General features: G+C 39.7%; 1 protein-coding gene across 2 annotated transcripts in view; it reads right to left on the bottom strand.

The window, feature by feature from the left end:
* CTDSPL (CTD small phosphatase like) overlaps positions 1-17,677 on the bottom strand; it is a 141,888-nt gene that overhangs the window by 29,389 nt on the left and 94,822 nt on the right. The window contains exons 3-4 of one of the 2 annotated variants that reach the window (XM_032794641.2): positions 17,144-17,176; positions 4,978-5,079 (exon numbers count right to left, since the gene is read on the bottom strand). In XM_032794641.2, the coding sequence (XP_032650532.1) occupies positions 4,978-5,079; positions 17,144-17,176 (135 nt within the window). The remainder of the gene's footprint in view (positions 1-4,977; positions 5,080-17,143; positions 17,177-17,677) is intronic. The other variant, XM_075062174.1, reaches the window with a different exon arrangement.

Raw genomic sequence — 17,677 nt, 5'->3', positions numbered from 1 at the left:
GGAAACTGCAGGAGAAATTTAAGTAGTTAGAATTCAATTATTTGAACAGGTAGTCGGCTTGGACATACAGAAGTTGTTAACTCAACCCTTGTGAAAATTATCATGAGTTCTTTAAAAGCAGCATAGAATCCTGTGGCACCTTATAGACTAACAGACGTTTTGGAGCGTGAGCTTTCGTGGGTGAATACCCACTTCTTCAGACGCAGGTAGTGGAAATTTCCAGGGGCAGGTATATATATGCTAGCAAGCAAGCTAGAGATAACGAGGTTAGTTCAATCAGGGAGGGTGAGGCCCTGTTCTAGCAGTAGAGGTGTGAAAACCAAGGGAGGAGAAACTGGTTCTGTAATTGGCAAGCCATTCACAGTCTTTGTTCGTCCAGTAGCTGATGGTGTCCCATTTGCAGATGAACTGACGCTCAGCAGTTTCTCTTTGAAGTCTGTCCTGACAGTTTTTTGCTGCAGGATGGCCCCTATAAGGTCTGTTCTAATAGTGTGGCCAGGGAGGTTGAAATGCTCTCCTACAGGTTTTTGTATTATTGCCATGCCTGATATCTGATTGTGTGGTCCATTATCCGTATTTCCCATAGTGACTTGTCCATCTTGCCGTACATAGCAGAGGGCATTGCTGGCATATGATGGGTATAGTACATTGGTGTTGGTTGTGTAGACGTGCAGCGTGACGATGAACCAGTGATGGTAAGGCTGATCTGGTTAGGTTCTGTGATGGTTGTCGCTGTGTGATATGTGGGCAGAGTTGGCATCGGGGTTGTTGCATGGATTGGTGTCCTGAGCTAGAGTTACTATGGTCGGTGATGCAGTTGCTGGTGAGAATACGTTTCAGGTTGGCGGCTGTCTGTGGCAAGGATCGGCCTGCCACCAAGACCCGTGGAAAGTGTGGTATCATTGTCAGGATGGGTTGTAGATCCCTGATGATTTGCGTGGAGGGGTTTTTAGCTGGGGGCTGTATGTATGGCCAGTGGAGTTCCTGTTGGTTTCTTTCTTGGGTTTGTCTTGCAGTAGGAGGCTTCTGAGTACACGTTCTGGCTCTGTTGATCTGTTTCCTAATTTCTCGTGCGGGTATTTAGTTTGAAATGCTGGTGGAGATTTTGTAAAAGGTTGGGTTTTCTGTCTGAGGGGTTAGAGCAGATGCGGTTGGACCTCAGTGCTTGGCTGTAGACAATGGATCGTGTGATGTGCCCGGGATGGAAGGCTGAGGCATGAAGGTAGCGTAGCGGTCGGCAAGGTTTTCGATATAGGGTGGTGTTAATGTGACCATCACTATTTGCACTGTGGTGGTCTAGAAAGTGACCTCCCGTGAGATGACCAGCCTGAGTTGATGGTTGGGTGGAAAGTTGTTGAAATGTGGGTGGAATTTTCTAGAGTATCCTTCCCATGGGTCCAGATGATGATGTCATCATGTAGCGTACGTAGAGAAGGGGCGTGAGTGGACGAGAGCTGAGGAAGCGTTGTTCCAGGTCAGCCATAAAATATTGGCGATATTGGGGGCCATTGCGGTGCCCATAGCAGTGCCACTGATCTGAGGTATATGTTTCATGCAAACTTGAAATAGTTGTGTGTGGAGAAAGGCACAGAGCTCAGCAGCCAGTTGTGCTGTGGCATCATCAGGTCTACTGTTCCTAACAGCTTGTATTCCATGCTGTGTGTGGGTTGTTTGTTAGAAGAGCCTCTCATCCATGGTGGCTAGGATGGTGGTTTCTGGGAGGTGACCAATAGCGTTGGTAGTTTCCCAGGAAATCAGTGGTGTCACGTGAGATAAACTTGGAGTGCTGGTGGCATAGGGTTCTGAGTAGGAGCACATATCCAGACAGTCCTTCAGTGAGATGCCAATGCCCGAGATGATGGGGCGGCCAGGATTTTCGGGTTTGTGGATCTTGGGTAATGTTTATAGTCGTGATGGCTATAGAGAAGAATAACCTGGTCGGGCTCTAAGGGGGATGTGATTTGTTGCCGGTTGTTAGTGTAGGAGTGTCCTGAGTATTTATGGTCCAGGTTCTTAGTGTATCCTCAGTGGCTGAGGGAAGTGGCCTGTAGAATTGGTGATTGGAGAGCTGTTCTGGCGGCTCCTTTTTGGAGTCAGACCTGCTTCATGATGACAACAGCACCTCCTAATCGAGTCTCTTTGGATGATAATGTCAGGGTGGTTTCTTGAGGGCTGTGGAGGCATGCGTTCTGCAACGATAGCGTTATGAGCAAGCGGGGGTTGTTTTTCCACGTCTGCCTGGCACGTGCGGAAGCATTCAATGTATAGGTCCAGACTTCATTTTCGACCCTCAGGAGGAGCCATGTGGGAGTTCTTCTTCTGTGCTGTTGGTGGGTGGGGGGGGGGTGGGCGGGGAGAGGGTACCTGTGTATCAGTGCACTGTTCAGTGTTGTCCTGGAAGTGATTCTTTGAGTCGCAAGCGGCGAAAGTAGGCTTCCAGATCGCCACAGAACTGTATCATGTTGGTGGGGTGCAGGCAGAAAAGAGCCCCCAGATAGGACAGGACTTTTCTTCTGGGCTGGTGTGTAGTGTGGATGAGATTGACGATATTGCTGGTGGTAGAGGTACCGACGGGTGCCCCATGTGTCAGGTAGGAGTTTAGACAGCTTTACAGAGTCCTTTTCTTTTGTAGAGAGGATGAAGTGAGTGCTGTAGATTGCTCCTGTGCTTATTTTAGCGAAGTCCGTTTTTATGGAAGTTTGGTTTTAATGAAGGTCTCCAGGTTGAGAGCTTTTTTTTGATGTTTTCCTGTTTGCCCGTTAGGATGACTGATCAGGTGGTTCCTCAGTTTTCTTTGGACATAGTGTATGGCATAATCTCTCACTGTGGTCTGTGTAGTATGTAGATAGCAGTGGATTTTTTACCTTTAGTCCATTTGGTATGATGTCCATCCGTTTGCATTTGGAAACGAAGATGATATCTGTCTGTATTTGTGCAAGTTCTTTAGTGACTAGAAGCAGGAAAGAGCCTCATCTCAGATGAAAGGCAGCACAAAGCTCACCAGTACCACTGAGATGCATTGGAAAGAGTGCCAGCTACAGAATAACTACAGTCATTTACTTTAGCATTTGGTTTTTCCCTTACAGACTCCCATTGTCAACTCTGAAAATGAATGCAAGGGAGCACGAAACCTTTTCAGTAACCTCTGCAAACCTCTGCTCTGGACAAGGGATTTTGGTGATGTCAATTGTTGAAGAGATGATACTCTTTCAAATGATTTTAAATTAATTGGCTAGAATAACCTGAAGAGATATAAATTTTATTTTCACTAAGGAACCACAGAACTAACAATTTAAGGAGCATTCGGTTAACACTGATTTTTCACATTGTGGATTGATACTGATTTCCTGCTATTTTTGTGGATGCCGTGCATCCTTTCTTGAATATTCTTCATCCCACCCGCCTCCCCCACCACTTGCTATTTTGGCCTCCCTCTGTAAATAATTTAATAGCTGTACAAAAAATGAGTATTTTTTCCTTCAAGAGCCCAAATGAGCTTCTACCTTGATAGAACACTAAGAAAATTTCCAAGTATAACTTCAGGAGTGACTACAAAAGTCAGGGATTTGGCACTCAAGTCTGTAACAGTTCATAAATCTATACAATCCTACAATTTCAGCCTGACATTTTATCATGAGTGCATGCATAACCATATATCCATATAAGGTCTTTTTAAAGTCAACCAAGAAAAATTGTTTCCAGATTCAGACCACTAATGAACTATGGTTTACAACATCAAGTGTCTGGCAACTGAATATTTACTACGATTAAAATAAAAGATTTATGTTTGTAATGAAAAATATAGTATAACCAAAATTAGAAGTACTACAAAGTTACTGGCACTTGTTCCTGGTAAGGAAACATACTAGTGGTGCTTAAAGATCTTCCTATAAAGCAAGATGTTTTATAATGCCTCAGATTTGCAGAACTTGAAGGATGATCTTATTTCCGAGCCAATTTGAAACGGACACTGCTCCTGTTCTAATGCTATATCCTACATGAACAATACACACACTCCAGGACAGAAATTTTTAAAGCTCTCCAAAATGTGCTTCAAAATGACTGACTCACCAGCAATAGCCGTACACCACCCACCTTCCTGTAATGGAGGCTGAATACTTAATATGCTAACTAGAGTAGAGATGGTGACAAACTTATTTACTTAACCCCATGACATTGGGAGCAATCTTTTCTGGCACAGAACACAGTTTTTACTGGCACCAAGGATTTATTAATATAATATTCACAATCTCTTCTAGCAGGATTATAGACCCACCTAGCATACAGAGGCCATGAAATTCCATTTTCCACAGCTCTGATTTCTAGACTCAACTGCAGCAGAATTTACATTTCAGAAAGTCAGTTTTTCAGGACAGCAAGTTCTACATATGTTAAACACTGAACCCTGCTGGAATATTTAGCTACTGAAGTGACAGGACTGAGTGATGATTCAGTTAATGTCTTGTTTCTTGTTCCTTTCTCTTGCAACAAGAAGTATTCATTACTTTATCACTGGTCATTCTATCCTCCTCGTCCCCCACCACAACCAAAAAGAACAGGAAAATAATTGCAGGAACTGGACGATGGAACAGCTCCCAAAGGAGGCAGTGTATTTGTCGTCTCTGGAGAGAGAAAGATTACACAACAGGTTTATCCGGAATGACAAACTAACTTTGAAAACTTTCTTGCAACAATGCATAGTGATGGAGAGGACTGAAAAGGCTCCTTTCAAGGTCTATCCGTTGTGTAGAGGGGAACAAACAAAAAAACAGCAACATCCTAATAAGGAAATGGTCTGTCGGAGCACCTTTTTTCTATGAAGAGCAGTCTATATGGAATCAAGAAAACGATTCAATTACCAAAACATTCATGGGTGGCTTGTAAAACTAGTTAATATATTAAGAAGATTACTGTCTATATCATGTTCACTAACATTCATATGATCAAGTACCAAAGACCACTTGAGAGTATATTTACCTTAAATGAACTGTGTACTAATGTTTCATCTAAATCAATGACCACACATTTCTTCCCATAGTCCAGTACTGTTAGTTCTGGCAGGAGGTATTTAGCTGGTGGCTAAAGAAAAAAACAGCACAATGAAAAATGTAAATTTCTGCACATTAACCAGAGATGCACACTCTCAGCACTACTCATTAGCAGTTAGCAACAGGAAGTCACATATGTATAAGTCATAAGGTTGAATAGGTTTTTTCCTGTCAGTTTACAATACACGGCTGGAAATGAAAGCTCTCATGCAATGCACAAAATGCTTTCTGTATTTTTATTTATTGAATGAATATCAAATGCTTTGGAGATGAATTTAAGCAACATAGATGAACGCAGCAAAACAATTTTGGTAGCTAAAGTCAGTGGTAGAAATAGGACACAATTAGTAAGACTCACAATTAATAAGATTCTTTACTGGCCTGCTTTCTCATGCCTCAGAATGTGGGCTAGACAGCTGCAGTCTCATCTTGCTCTCCATTTCAGAGTCCAAAGCAGTAACTGGAAGCATAAACTTCTGGCCACAGCATGCAAGATGACTGTGAAACTTACATAAATCAATGCTTCCATTTGCCACAATGCACACTGAGATGAAGTAACTGAATGGCAAGTCCCAATTCTGAAGTCAAATGAGATTATAGTGATGGTCATTTCCAGAACGGTGCTCTGAACTGCTTCTAGTCAAGTGTTGAATTAATGCTTTTGCATCAATGCTTTTACATGTTCAGAATCACAAGAATAAAAATGCAGTAAATGAAAGTTTCATCAAACTTAGTTCTGTTATAGCCAGTGCCTATTACAAAGGTGGGGCTCAAAATATAATGGGAGCTCCACAAACTTCCTCCTGCAGCAGTCTATAAATGGTGCAATATCTTGGGGAACACAGACTTCAGCTGGGGGAGGAGAAGGCAGAGTGGGCACAGTTTTTGGGCCCACTGCCTGACCTAGCATCCTGAGTTGCAACACTTATTGTATTCTTCTTTGACTTTGGTGACAGGTGTCATTTACCACAGAAGCACTATGAAGGAACTGGAAGGGGAAGATGCATCTTTTGGATGCTTAAAGAAGCTGAGATATTGCTATGCTGCACACTCTTAAGGGCGTTTTAATGTTTAAATAAATGGGTTAGTTCTGAAAGGGAGGGAAAATTGGGGTTGAGTATAAAGTGAGATGTTCAATACGGAAAGGAAATTAAATATTTTCATGGTTTAAAGCCTATGGGTAGGGAATTAAAACAATACTGCAGTCACAATAGGACTGCAGCCCCAGTGTTTTAACTTTCCTCTCCTTTTGCATATACTTCGTCTATCTAGATTAGAGGTCAGCAACCTTTCAGAAGTAGTGTGCATGTCTTCATTTATTCAATCTAATTTAAAGTTTTGCATGCCTGTAATATATTTTAATGTTTTTAGAAGGTCTCTTTCTATAAGTCTATAATATATAATTAAAACTATTGTTGTACATAAAGTAAATAAACATTTTAAAATGTTTAAGAAGCTTCATTTAAAATTACATTAAAATGCAAAGCCACCTAGAACGGTGGCCAGGAACCGGGTAGTGTGAGTGCCACTGAAAATCGGCACGCATGCCATAGGTTGCCTACCCCGATCTAGATTGTAAGTTTGAGACAGGGACAGTCTTTTTGTTCATGTTGTTACAGCACCTAGCACAATGAGATTCTGGTCTATTACTAGGGCGCCAAAGCTCTCTGGCAATATTAAGTAAATAATGGGACTTTAGGTCAATCTTAACAAAAATAGTCTTTTATGGAGGTAGCCTCAGAGACCTGCGAAGCCACTATATTGCACACTAGAACAGGATGGCTATCTGAATAAGATTACATCTGTGTGCACTATAATAAAGAGTAAAGTATTCTGTATGATTCATTGCTTTATTTCTGGTGTTTGCCAGAGTGCGACAAAATATTTTCCATAATTTTTAAAATAATATTGTTTATAACCATTAATTAGAAATATGAAAAATAATTCTATTTTCTTACCACATTTTATTTCTATCAAGCATTCTCAAATATGTAGGAAAAAGGTTCCCAAGCTCACAAAGAGCCCACACTGAATTTACCAATGGACAAATGAAAAATAATTCCCAAGCTAGGCTATGCAATTTTAAGTCATGAAGTCAAACATTTAAGTGCAACCTCCGCAAGAAGTCCAAATTTGGAAAAATGCGTGCAAATTCTCCCCTGTAAATTTTAGTTATAATTCATTAACTAAGTGTTCTTAAAATACTTCTCAGATTTAAATAATATGACAATCTTCAGCTACTTTATGTATCCTGGGTAGGATTTTCAAGAGTCCTCAGTGTTGATCTAACTCTGATTGTATGGAAGTCAATGACAGTTTCTTGATATACCAAAACTGAAAACCACTTAATTATCTACTAATCTCTTATTTTCTTTGTAATTCTATTTGATCCTTAGATTAGTGCTGAGTGAAACCATGATAAAGAATTGTATTGCAGTTGATAAGGCCTGCCACAGCATGTGGGCTGTCAGAATAGATGTTCTCCTTGTGTTTGAGGATTGTCAGATCCGATGTAGGACAGTTAAGCATACAGTAAAACATTGCTTTACTGCTGGGGATATATTTATTATTTGTATTACAGATAATACAAATTATACAGAGGCTAAACCAAGGCCCAAGGTTACTAGGCCCTGTACAAACAGAACTACAGTCCTTACTCCAAACAGCTAACGATCTAAATAGACAAGACAGGGAAGGAAAAAGTATTATCCCCATTGTACAAATGAGAAACTGAGGCACAGAGATTTAGTATCTTAGTTACAAGACCATCCTGCCTCTCAAAGTAGTACATTTTTTCATTTTAAGGAATGTTAGTATATTTTTTTCATTTAAGAGTAGCACTATGGGTATAAGCAGTTCAAAGTGCATCACCACAGGACTGGAAGGGACTTCAGGAGGTCATCTAATCCAGTCCCCTGCACTCATGGCAGGACTAAGTATTATTAAGACCATCCCTGACAGGAGTTCGTCTAACCTGCTCTTAAAAATTTCCAATGATGGAGATTCCACAACCTCCCTAGGCAATTTATTCCAGTGCTTAATCACTCTGACAATTAAGTTTTTCCTGATGTTCAACCAAAACCTCCTTTGCTGCAATTTGAGCCCATTGCTTCTTGTCCCATCCTCAGTGGTTAAGAACAACAATTTTTCTCCCTTCTCCTTGTAACAATCTTGGTTATAAGGTTACATGGTAACATTAACTACATAGCAATTTCTTCTGCTACATGACGAGTGTTTTTACCAACAGTGTAAAGGATCCAAAAGCACCATTAAGCTATAAATAACATGATGCCACCATCAAGTGTTCCATTATACATGAAACGGGATCTAACTTTTAAATATTTTTTTAAGATAGGTAGATAGCACTGTCAGTCAGTCTGTCTACCTATCTATAGAGTATCACCAGGAAAAAAAGTCATGAAAAGAATGCACTGTGTCTGTTTTTTTCAAAATTAAATATCTTAGGAAAAATATATGTTAATAGCATTTCCTGACCCTTAGTAATGAATAGTACTGAATAAATATATTATTCAGGTGGAACTGGAAGAGCTGAGGTAACTACTGCAGACTAAAAACAAATCACAGATTGTTACAAAGACTGACATTGCTATGTATGGCGCATTAATGGCATGATAAAAAAATCCAGGACAAAACTGGCTGTACAATATGCATTATCACACACAACCAATAACTGCTCCCTGGCAGCTGATCAAACCAAAACCAGGAAGGGAATGAACATCTCTGAAAATATTACAGGACTCAGGGGCCTTAGACTGAAAGAAGCCAATTGCCTTTGACTCTGGGCCAAGTAGTATTGTATTCCCTTCTCTCTCCATTTGAAGCTTTGCTTTCATTAAGCAGCAGTTATGAAGGGAACTAGTGCATCCCCATCCTTCTCTCTCCATTCACTATATTCACATACCTGGTTAAGATCCAGAAATCTCCTGCTACCTGGAGTTTTGCCATAACTCAAGATTCGCTACACACAAATCTGAGACTAAGCTTTCCCAAAGTTTGCCTTTATCTAGGGTTTTCCTTGAAGGATCCCCTCTGTTTCAGCCCCTCGTTTCCTCCTCGGAGAAAGACTCTGGCCTCTCCTGTTCCCTGGTTGATGTTAATTGGAATCAACTTGCTAGTATGATGCAGCAGTAGATATACTATATCTTCAGAGTTCTAGCATCTGAGTGAATGGTAACTCAACAAAAGTGTTGCATTCTCAGACAGGGTCCTAAGACTTGTCATTTAGGTCCCTGTCACAAGGCATAATTAATTTGATCCTGTCTGAAAAGTAGAATACCTAAAGGGGCCCCATGCTAAACACCAAACATTCTCAATAGTTTGCATGTCTGAAGATCAGAAGAAACGAGCAACTGGCTTTTGCTTCCTAGTTCATTAGTTCTTCACATGCAATGCCATTTCTGTGCGGACATCCAGCATGCAAAGGCTTTTCTCTCCTGCAGATCTGAAGGGACATGGGAAAAATGAATTACGAAGAAAAAAGGTTTCACAATTCATGTGGAAACTAAATATCTTGAGTAGGAATTTAATGCAAGGGTGACACCTAGGTGGTTTAAGAAATGTAAGGGATATGTATATCTGACTAACTTATTTATGCTGACATCCAAGCCTTCTAACTGGAGCACTTTCTACCCAATTGTAGCAAAGCTTATATCAAGGAATACGGAACGTTAATTTCTGTAGTATCAATTTTTAAATCAATTCCAATAGATCTAAATGAAAACACTGGAGAAATTGCCTAGAAAAGTCATAATTAGTAGATATTTCACAGTTAGTCAAAGCAGGTAAAATATTTATGGTGATTAAAATGAGATCTCAAGCTCTTTACCTGTTTTCTTTTCTTTTTTTTTTTATTTTAAATCAAGCTTTTTAGTCATTAGAAAGTGTAACAAACAGTGGTCACCATTAATAAATCAACAGTGATTCACACTTACTACACAGCAATATCTGAAATACTGCAGTATTTCCCTAGAACAAAGTAGAAAAATAACTGGGTCTCAGACATCACTGTGTGGACACTGTGGATCAAATGTTGACTTTTTAAATACAAGCACCACAAGTACTTGCTAAGCCTTTTGTTTAGTCAAGATGAAAACTTTATGCATATTACAAGACATTGCGTCTTTCGAAGTTATTAAACTAGTCACTGTTCAGGGCTTATGCATTCATCTCAGGTTTCTATGCTGTAAATTAGCATAACGGCCTTCAAAAAGCAATGACTGATCAAAAGTTTCTCAAGTTAGTTGAAGAAATACTACATTCTTTGTCAGAGTAAGCAGAAATTCTGGTTTTCTGTCTGAAGTGTCAACAAATGGCAAGCAACCATTTTTCAGGAATTCACTATATAAAGCAACAACTAAGCCTCCACAAAATGACGAGGTTAAAAGTGAAATTCAATGGAATTCACATCTTGTTAATGCTAAGTGTTGTAAGTAAGACACTAGAAGTTTCTTTCACTCTATTCTGCACTGATAAGGTCTCACTCAGTGGGAGTACTGTGTTCAGTTCTGGGCTTCACATCTCAGGAAAGATGTGGACAAACTGGAGACAGTTCAGAGGAGAACAACAAAAATGAAAACATGCCCTAGGAGGAAAGATTGAAAAAATTGGGTTTGTTTAGTCTGGAGAAGAGAAGACCGAGGGGGGACATGACAAGAAAGATCTTGGAGTCATTGTGGATAGTTCTCTGAAAACATCCACTCAATATGCAGCGGGAGTCAAAAAAGCTAACAATGTTGGGAATCATTAGGAAAGGGACAGATAAGAAAATATCATAATGCCTCTACATCAGCAGTTCTCAAACTGGACCCCAAAGTGAGCCATGATCCGATTGTAATGGGGTCGCCAGGGCTGGCATTAGACTTGCTGGAGCCCAGGGCCGAAACCCAAGCCCCATGGTCCTGGGCCAAAGCTCGAGACCCACGGCCTGGGGTGACAGGGCTCGGTTTGGCTTTGGTCCCCCTGCCCGGCATGGTGTAGCTCAGGAGGGCTCCGGCTTCTGTCCCCTCTCTTGGGATCATGTAGTCATTTTTGTTGTCAGAAGGGAGCCACAGTGCAATGAAGTTTGAGAACCTCTGCTCTATATAAATTGATGGTACACCCACATCTTGTGCAGATCTCGTCACCCCAGCTCAAAAAAACATATATTGGAATTGGAAAAGGTACAGAGAAGGGCAACAAAACATTTAGGTATATGGAACAGCTTCTGTATGAGGAGAGATTAAAAAGATAGACTTTTCAGCTTGTAAAAGAGCTGACTAAGGGGGGATACGATAGAGGTCTATAAAATCATGACTGGTGTGGAGAAAGTTAATAAGAAAGTGTTATTTACCCCTTCACATAATACATGAACCAGGGGCCATCAAATGAAAGTAATATGCACCATATTTTAAACAAATCAAAGGAAGCACTTCTTCACACAGTGCACAGTCAACCTGTGGAACTCTTTGCCTGGGGATGTTGTGAAGGTCAAAAGTATAACACGGTTAAAAAAATAACTAGATAAGTTCATGCAGGATCAGTCCACCAACGGCCATTAGGCAGTACGGGCAGTGATGAAACACCATGCTCTGAATGTCCCTAGCCTTTGTTTGCCAGAAGCTGGGAATGGATGACAGGGGATAGCTCACTTGATAATTCCCTGCTCTGTTCATTGCCACTGAAGCACCTGGCACTGGCCACTGTCAGAAGACAGGATTCTGGGCTAGATGGACTATTGGTCTGACCCAGTATGGCCGTTCTTATAATAGTTTTTAAGTACATGGATGATTGTTACAAGAAGGAGCGTGAAAATTTTTTCTTGTTAACCTCTGAGGATAGGACAAGAAGCAATGGGCTTAAACCACAGCAAGGGAGGCTTAGGGTTGGACATTAGAAAAATTTTCCTGGCAGGGTAGTTAAGCACTGAAATGAATTGCCTAGGGAGATTGTGGAATCTCCATCATTGGAGGTTTTTAAGAACAGGTCAGACAAACACCTGTCAGTAATGGCCTTGTTATTGCGTAGTCCTGTCTTGAGTGCAAGGGACTGGACTGGAGGTCCCTTCCAGTTCTACATTTCTATCTATACTTTTATCTGATCTATGGTAAAGTATCGCTTTCCTGTTCATTCTCCCTGCAGTTTACTGCTTGGGCATGTATAGCAGCAGCATGGTGAGTAGTCTTTTTAGTGCAATTAAACACCATGTGTGCGCACAGGATACAAATAAATGAGATTTTAAAAGTGACTTCAAACTTGTATTTAGCTCACTGCCAATGAAATAAATTTCTGCTGAAATGTATGCAGTCAGTTCAAACAAACCTAAACAAACCAATATGTCCCCCTCTCCTAGAAGTTACAAAACATGAAATTAGCCAAAAGTAAAGAAAAAAAATGAGTAAAGACAGAAGTGAAAATCAGATGCTCTGTGCATAAGATTTCACTTACATGGAGATTGGGAATATGATTTTCTGTGCCACTCACTTTCTAAATAATACTGGGATTCTGAGTGAATGGAAGAAATGGATACAGCACTTTGAAGTCTTAAACAACTACATACCAGTGAAAGCAGCAAAGAGTCCTGTGGCGTGCATCCGACAAAGTGGGTATTCGCCCACGAAAGCTGATGCTCCAATACGTCTGTTAGTCTATAAGGTGCCACAGGACTCTTTGCGGCTTTTACAGATCCAGACTAACACGGCTACCTCTCTGATACTACATACCAGTGCTGTATATTCACCTGTTCTTTCACTCAAAGGAGACTACAGCCAACTGCTGAAACCACTATGATTCTGCTTTATTATTTAGAAAGAAAGACACCAGAAGAACCAAGTTGAGAGAAATCCAAGAAAGCAAGGATATTCTGAACTACAGTAAAAACAACACCTTTAATTTACTGAGGTACAAGGACTCCTCAGGACGCCATTTCACCTGGAAACTTTCTCTCTCTCAAACTGATCTTCGGGGAGGCGGGAGGGGGGGGGAGTGGGGGGGGGGGCAAGCTCTTTTTTGTTTATTCACAGCACCATCAAAAATTACTAAAATCTGGTTACAATATTAGAAAAAAATGAATTACTTTATTGCTGCTTAACACATACCTGCCCTGCAAATTCAAATGTAACATTCTACACTACACAGAAAGCAGAAATGCTTTCTCAGTAACACTTTTTTTATTTTAATTTTTTTTTTTTAAAAGCAGCAGTAGACTCTTCTGCAGGTGCTGATGAAAACTTGAAATCTGACAGGGATGTGATATCTGGCTAACAGACATGCCTTTCTGCCGCTAGGAGAAAATCTGCAAATTTGCCATGTTCTGTGTGCTGAAATAAAACATACTTCATGAAGGTAAATTGTTTTCTGACACAATAAAGCTAACGATCTGTCGATGTTTCACTGGTGTTGCACACACATGCGAAAAGCGACTGGAAATTCTCACAGACCAGATGATCTCTCTAGAGATATCACTAGATTTGTGCGTACGTGCTCAATAAAACTGAATGGATTTTCAATTTTAACATATAGGGACTTGTGCAACCTAGTGAGGCTCTTTTCAGAAACCTAAGAAATTAAAAAACTTAAAAATCTAATACATTAAATAATTAAATATGCAAAGTAAAGCATATAAAGTTAAAAAAACAACATTAAGTTTGCTTAAGTAACTTTAGTTCTGTATCCTCATGGTATATATTAGGGTACAACCTTTAGGTACATAATCATATGCTATTTCACCCAAAGGATATCTTCCCCATTCAGGCCCCAATTCAGCAAGCATTTAAGCATGTGTTTAAGACTCACTGACTTCAGTGGGTCTTAAAGCAGATGCTTACATACTTTATAGATTGAACTTCAGGATCTCAGTGCTCAGGATGGATGGTGTATTAAGAATAGAAAGGGGGGCATAAAAAACCTTAACTCTGACCCTTTATATATAGGTATTATGATTCAGTCTTTATTTACATGACCATATACCGATATTTTCCCACCTCACTGGGATATTATGAAGATAAGTTCAGTAATGTTAAAAACAGAAGAATGGCCATACTGGGTCAGATCAAAGGTCCATCCAGCCCAGTAACCTGTCTGCCGACAGTGATCAATACCAGGTGCCCCAAAAGGAATTTCCTAACAGGTAATGGTCAAGTGATCCCTCTCCTGCCATCCATCTCCACCCTCTGACAAACAGAGGTTAGGGACACCATTCCTTACCCATCCTGGCCAATGGCCATTAATGGACTTAACCTCCATGAATTTACCTAGTTCTGTTTTAAACCCTGTTATAGTCCTAGCCATCACAACCTCCTCAGGTAAGGAGTTCCACAGACTGATTGTGCGCTGTGTGAACAACTTCCTTTTTATTTGTTTTAAACATGCTGCCTATTAATTTCATTTGATGACCCCTAGTTCTTATATTTATAGATACAAATAAGATAACTTTCCTTTATTCACTTTTTCTTTCACACCACTCATGATTTTTATATATCTCTATTCATATCCCTCCTTAGTTCTAACCTCTTCTCCAAGCTGGAAAAGGTCCCTAGGCCTCTTTAATCTCTCCTCATTAATGGGACCCGTTCCATAAACCCTAATCATTTAGTGCCGCTTCTCTGAACCTTTTCTAATGCCAGTATATATTTTTTTGAGATGAGAGACCACATCTGTACACAGTATTCCAAGATGTGGGCATACCGATTCGGATTTAAATAAGAGCAATCAGATATTCTGCCGTCTTATCTCTATCCTTTTTAAATGATTCCTAACATCTTAGCTTTTTTGACTGCCGCTCGCACACTACGTGGACGGTCTTCAGAGAACTATCCACGATGACTCCAAGATCTCTTTCCTGATTAGCTGTAGCTAATGTTTGAGAACTCAGACTATAAGAGGGAATCTCACAGAAAGTCCTATTAATAAAGAAAAAGTTCTTCCTTCAGAGTAGTGGTTAGGTGCTGTGCAGTGCAAGCAGCATGCCACAGACCTAAACAAATTGAGAATATGTTGAACAGTTGCCTCATTTACTGAGCACCATCACACTGAGCATCAATTCACCATTTAATTCTGCTATTTCTTTTAAAATTTGGAGAATATTAGCTTCGAAATTTCTGAGAAATATTGTATAGACTTTACAAAGAATAATCTTCTTAACAGGTAAATACAAGCAGTGGTAGAATACTGATAGTACACAGTTTAACAAGTCTTGGATGTCTAATTTCTTATAAAAAGGGTTTGCTGTTTCTGTTAAGATGTTTAATATTTGGAATGAGTGTACTGAATGCATTTCATAGCCGCCAGTTAACAGCCAAGCTTTATTGCATTCCTCTGTCATTTGCAGTGTGTTGTGTTATTTTACTAATAGTAAAGTCTCATCTAAACTGTTTAATGCTTTATATCCATTTACAGCTGGATGCCATGTTTGATATGGTAAGACAGCTACAGCACTGGTTTCTAGCTTATATGGTTGTCAGTGCTGCCTAAAATGATGAGAACTGAAGTTGGAAGGGATGGGAAAGCAAGATAGTAATCTAGTAGTGAATGTTTGCACGCCACTAAAAAGTTGATTATTTTCAGGTTTCTAGTGATATACATCTTTTGCTTCTAGCCCTGATGCATCTGAGAGATATCAAGTTTTAAAAGCAGCAGAGAATCCTATGGCACCTTTATAGACTAACAGACGTTTTGGAGCGTGAGCTTTCGTGGGTGAATACCCATTCGTCAGACGCAAGTGGGTATTCACCCACGAAATCTCACGCTCCAAAATGTCTGTTAGTCTATAAGGTGCCACAGGATTCTCTGCTGCTTTTACAGATCCAGACTAACACGGCTACCCCTCTGAAGTTTTAAAACTATCACTGGTCCTTCACAGTAATACTTTTTGGCACTGGTCCAGGACTACCAAATAGGAAGCAACAGTCCTGGAATAAGTATAAATTTCCAACAATTTTCATCTCTAAAGACAGATGGTGATTAAGAGAAGAGATCGGTGTGGCTGAAATACTAATCTCAACACTATTAAGCTGCAGCATTAACGGGGTCCTAAAAGACATTGGTTTCAATGTTGGGCCTTAAGGAGCTGGACTATAAAAGAAAAATAGGGGAATCGTCAGGGAAATAGTCCTATCTTCAGAGATTTAGGACACCTGCAGGAGAGGAAATATATCAGTGCCCTCACAGGCTTGCACTGACATTGCTTTAAGAACTTTGCTCTGGCAATTCTCAATAAGGTACTGTAAATGGTGAAGGAGTACTGGCACATACAGTGTTGAAAAGTATATCTGCAATTTAAAATACATTAAAAAACCCCAAGTCCATATTAAAGTAGTCTGAGAATTATCAATTCTTTGGCAAAACAGATTAAGTCTAAACAACTTTTAAAATCCCTAGGTCAAAGAGCGTCAAATGTTTTTATTTGGTTTTGAATAACTCCAACCTGACAACTTGTATTCCAAATTTGAACCAGGTGACATAAACAGACCTACTAAGCCCAAAAAACTATGATTCATAACAAAACCACCACCTTAAACAACTATAAATACTCTTTGAGTAGCTTGCACCAAGAAAACTAAAGCCTCATTTTACAGGATCTAATCTCCAACAGACAAGCTTAAATAATTGGGGCATGTGGAAACAATAAGTAAAGTTCATAGAATCATAAGGTTAGAAGGGACCACAAGGATCATGTAGTTTAACCCCCTGCCAAGACACAGGATTTGTTGACTCTCATCCCTGCCCATTTAGTACCAGTGAGTTGCCTTTTGTCCCCAATATGACTGTTAAATAACTTCAGTGTGATGGCTTTTGAGTACCTCTTTATACATTTTCACAGTGACAAAAATCAGAGTTAAGGTACATGATGGATAAATTCAGATGACAGCTTTACAGAGCTGGACTGTCCTTTTCTTCCTATTCATTAGTTTTATCTGTATACATTATAGGCACATTTAAGGTAATTTACCTCACAACTTTATACAACCTTACAGATTAGAAAACAAAAAAGTCTTATAACATGCAACACAGAGCAGATCCAGCCAACTCCAACATAATATAAAATGAACTAAAGCAAAAACTATGAAAATTATTAAAATAAAAGGGATAAAAATACATACACTTGGTATGGGAATGACTTGCATCTGGTCACCCTGGGGGAAAAGAAAAAAAATATCATTGTAAGGGCTTTTGAAAGGGTCGAACAGAAAGATCTGAGACATTCAATTTGGCACTCAAACATTTTAACAAAAAAGCTCCAAGTATTCAAGAACTCAACAAAAAATAATCAAACAGGTCCTTGCATTTTAGCAGCTAAAATGATTGGTTAGTATAACACAGTATTAGCGATTGTTTTAGACCATAAACTGATAAATCCCATGCTTTAATTAATAAGAGGAAGTAGGAAAATATATTCATGTTCACTTCAAGATTTCCTTTCTTCAAATAATAAAGTCCACAGATTAGTTACAATGAGTACACCAGTCTGACTGAAGCTTCTGGGCAGACCAGACTTGTCAGTCACTGGCAGCAATGGAATACCCTGTCTCCTGAATTTCCCTCCAGCTGAGGTGACTTTCAGAACCAGGTTCATTCAAAACAACTTTCCCAAATTACAGATTGTGTTAAATATAGTTTAAGGAACAAGAATTTCT

Source organism: Chelonoidis abingdonii, chromosome 2, assembly GCF_003597395.2.
Source record: "Chelonoidis abingdonii isolate Lonesome George chromosome 2, CheloAbing_2.0, whole genome shotgun sequence".
NCBI lineage: Eukaryota > Metazoa > Chordata > Testudines > Testudinidae > Chelonoidis > Chelonoidis abingdonii.
The sequence above is the reverse complement of the archived record's forward strand: the minus strand, read 5'-3'. Positions and strand labels throughout refer to the sequence as shown.